The sequence below is a fragment of the Orycteropus afer genome, unplaced genomic scaffold (genome assembly GCF_000298275.1).
Source record: "Orycteropus afer afer isolate SDZICR_OR568_19922 unplaced genomic scaffold, OryAfe1.0 scaffold00085, whole genome shotgun sequence".
Classification (NCBI taxonomy): domain Eukaryota; kingdom Metazoa; phylum Chordata; class Mammalia; order Tubulidentata; family Orycteropodidae; genus Orycteropus; species Orycteropus afer.
Window position 1 is genome coordinate 3,360,065 of NW_006921672.1, and position 2,731 is coordinate 3,362,795.

The window sequence follows — 2,731 nt, forward strand, 5'->3', positions numbered from 1 at the left end:
GCAAACGTTTAAAGGTCGACCTTATCATGCAAGCCTCTCCTGGCTGTTCCCCTTAATCGGGAAGGAGGGAGGTGGTTTTTTTAAAATCTGGGTAAAATTCAGAAACCCTGCCCTTTAAACATAGTAATCAATAGAGTTTTGAAATTAATTGTTGCTTTTGTTATACTTGCTACTGAAGAGATACTTTCAGATTTAGAAAAATACATATTGAAAGGAAAAAGCACAAAGCAGCTAGATTGTTTGTGGCTTTAGGTATATCTAAGACTGCAACTGTATACGATAATTTAGTTCAAAATTATCAGTCGCTAGGATAGTTCATTTAATATTTAGAACCTTTAATTTTAGCATCGTGTACTTTGGAAGTTGAAATTTTCATAACTTCTCAAATTTCTAAATTTCTCATGATAAAGCAGATTTAAACTGTATAGACCCAGAATGAACTGAAATTTAGGAGATCTTCTAAACTGATGAACAGAAACCAAAATTTATGACCAACTTTTAAAACTGGTGCGTGTGTGTGTGTTTGAGTGTGTGTGTGTGTGTGTGTGTGTGTGTGTGTAGAGAGAGAGAGAATTAAAAAAAAAAAAAAAACGAACTAAACCCACGGCCATCTAGTCTATTCTGACTTATAGCGATCACCACATTGGGTTTCCAAGGCGGTAAATCTCTACAGAAGTAGAAGTAGATTGCTCCATCTTCACTTCTGTGGAGTGGCTGGTGGGCTTGAACTTCCAACCTTCTGGTTAACAGATGCCTTAGGCACTGCGCCACCAGAGCTCCTATACTGAGAATAGCTTCCAGTAAATATTATTGTCATAATTGAAGGGAGAAAAAGAAGAAATATCTACACATTCTGGCAATATTTTTCTTTTCAGAACTCTATTCAGAAACAGAAAGTAACAGGGCTCAAAAAATATAACAGTCATTCTTCAATTTTCCTGTGAGATGTTGAACTTTAATAAACAATTTTCTATTTGTATGTTCCTTTATTTTATACTGATTATATTTTTCAGACTTTCTAGGCTATTGGGTATTTTCAAAAGTGCAGTTACTCTGGGGGTAAGAAGATCTTGGGACTTACATTTATCTTATTTGGACATGTTTGCTTTTGTTTTGTTTTGTGTTTCTTTAAGGAACAAGACCACTCAAGGTGAAGGATAATCTACTCATACCAGCACTTTGAATGAAAATTTGTTTCTCTGCCACAAACTGAACACTATTTTTTTTTTTTGGTGGGGAGTTGAGACACCTAACTTTGTGGCATAGCAGCTATGCAGCTTGAAATCCAAGTAGCACTAAATTTTATTATTTCATATTTGTACAATAAGCTTCCCAGGAGACGTGTCAACATTTTTGGTGAAGAGCTTGAAAGACTTCTTAAAAAGAAATATGAAGGGCACTGGTATCCTGAAAAGCCATACAAAGGATCAGGGTTTAGATGTATACATATAGGGGAGAAAGTGGACCCAGTGATTGAACAAGCATCCAAAGAGAGTGGTTTGGACATTGATGATGTTCGCAGCAACCTGCCGCAGGATCTTAGTGTTTGGATCGACCCATTTGAAGTTTCCTACCAAATTGGTGAAAAGGGACCAGTGAAGGTGCTTTATGTGGATGATAATAGTGAAAACGGATGTGAGTTGGATAAGGAGATTAAAAACAGCTTTAACCCAGAGGCCCAGGTTTTTATGCCCATAAGTGACCCAGCCTCATCAGTGTCCAGCTCACCTTCGCCTCCCTTCGGTCACTCTGCTGCTGTAAGCCCTACCTTCATGCCCCGGTCCACTCAGCCTTTAACCTTCACCACTGCCACTTTTGCTGCCACCAAGTTCGGCTCTACCAAAATGAAGAATAGTGGCCGTAGCAACAAAGTTGCGCGTACTTCTCCTATCAACCTCGGCTTGAATGTGAATGACCTCTTGAAGCAGAAAGCCATTTCCTCCTCGATGCACTCTCTGTACGGGCTCGGCCTGGGCAGCCAGCAGCAGCCACAGCAGCCGCAGCAGCCAGCCCAGCCGCCACTGCCACCACCACCCCAGCAGCAACAGCAGCAGAAAACCTCTGCTCTTTCTCCTAATGCCAAGGAATTTATTTTTCCTAATATGCAGGGTCAAGGTAGTAGTACCAATGGAATGTTCCCAGGTGACAACCCCCTTAACCTCAGTCCTCTCCAGTACAGTAATGCCTTTGATGTGTTTGCAGCCTATGGAGGCCTCAACGAGAAATCTTTTGTAGATGGCTTGAATTTTAGTTTAAATAACATGCAGTATTCTAACCAGCAATTCCAGCCTGTTATGGCTAACTAAAAAAAGAAAAAATATGAATTCAGATGCACGGCCAAGGGGTTTTTTTTTTTTCAATGCCCCCTTGAGATTTTTTTTTTTTTTTTTTTTAGCTAAGAGTAAGGATACATTCAAGCTTGGTTACAAAAATAAAACACGCATCATTTTTCATTTGCCAGCCAAGCACAAAATTATTTTATACTGACTGTATATTTTAAAGTATACTCTCAGATATGGCCTCTTACAGTATTTAAGATATAGCAAGGACATGGCTGATTTTTTCTTTTTCTCTTTTTTTTTTATAAAAAATTGGCACTAATAAGTGGGTTTATTGGTCTTTTCTAATTGTATAATTTAATTTAGTACAAAGTTTGTAAAATATCAGAGGATATATATATTGTTTCTACGACATGGTATTGCATTTATATCTTTTTACTACAGTGATCTGT

The 2,731-nt window shown here is 38.3% G+C and overlaps 1 protein-coding gene across 1 annotated transcript; it reads left to right on the top strand.

Moving 5' to 3' along the window:
* Positions 1-1,271: 1,271 nt before the first annotated feature.
* TOB1 (transducer of ERBB2, 1) lies at positions 1,272-2,306 on the top strand. The gene has a single exon (XM_007941869.2). It carries the CDS (start codon positions 1,272-1,274, stop codon positions 2,304-2,306), a length of 1,035 nt encoding a protein of 344 aa, XP_007940060.1.
* The last annotated feature ends 425 nt before the right edge of the window (positions 2,307-2,731 follow it).

Bases quoted from the DNA above. Each gene is read 5' to 3' on its own strand.
- TOB1 (XM_007941869.2), top strand. From the start codon at position 1,272: ATGCAGCTTGAAATCCAAGTAGCACTAAATTTTATTATTTCATATTTG.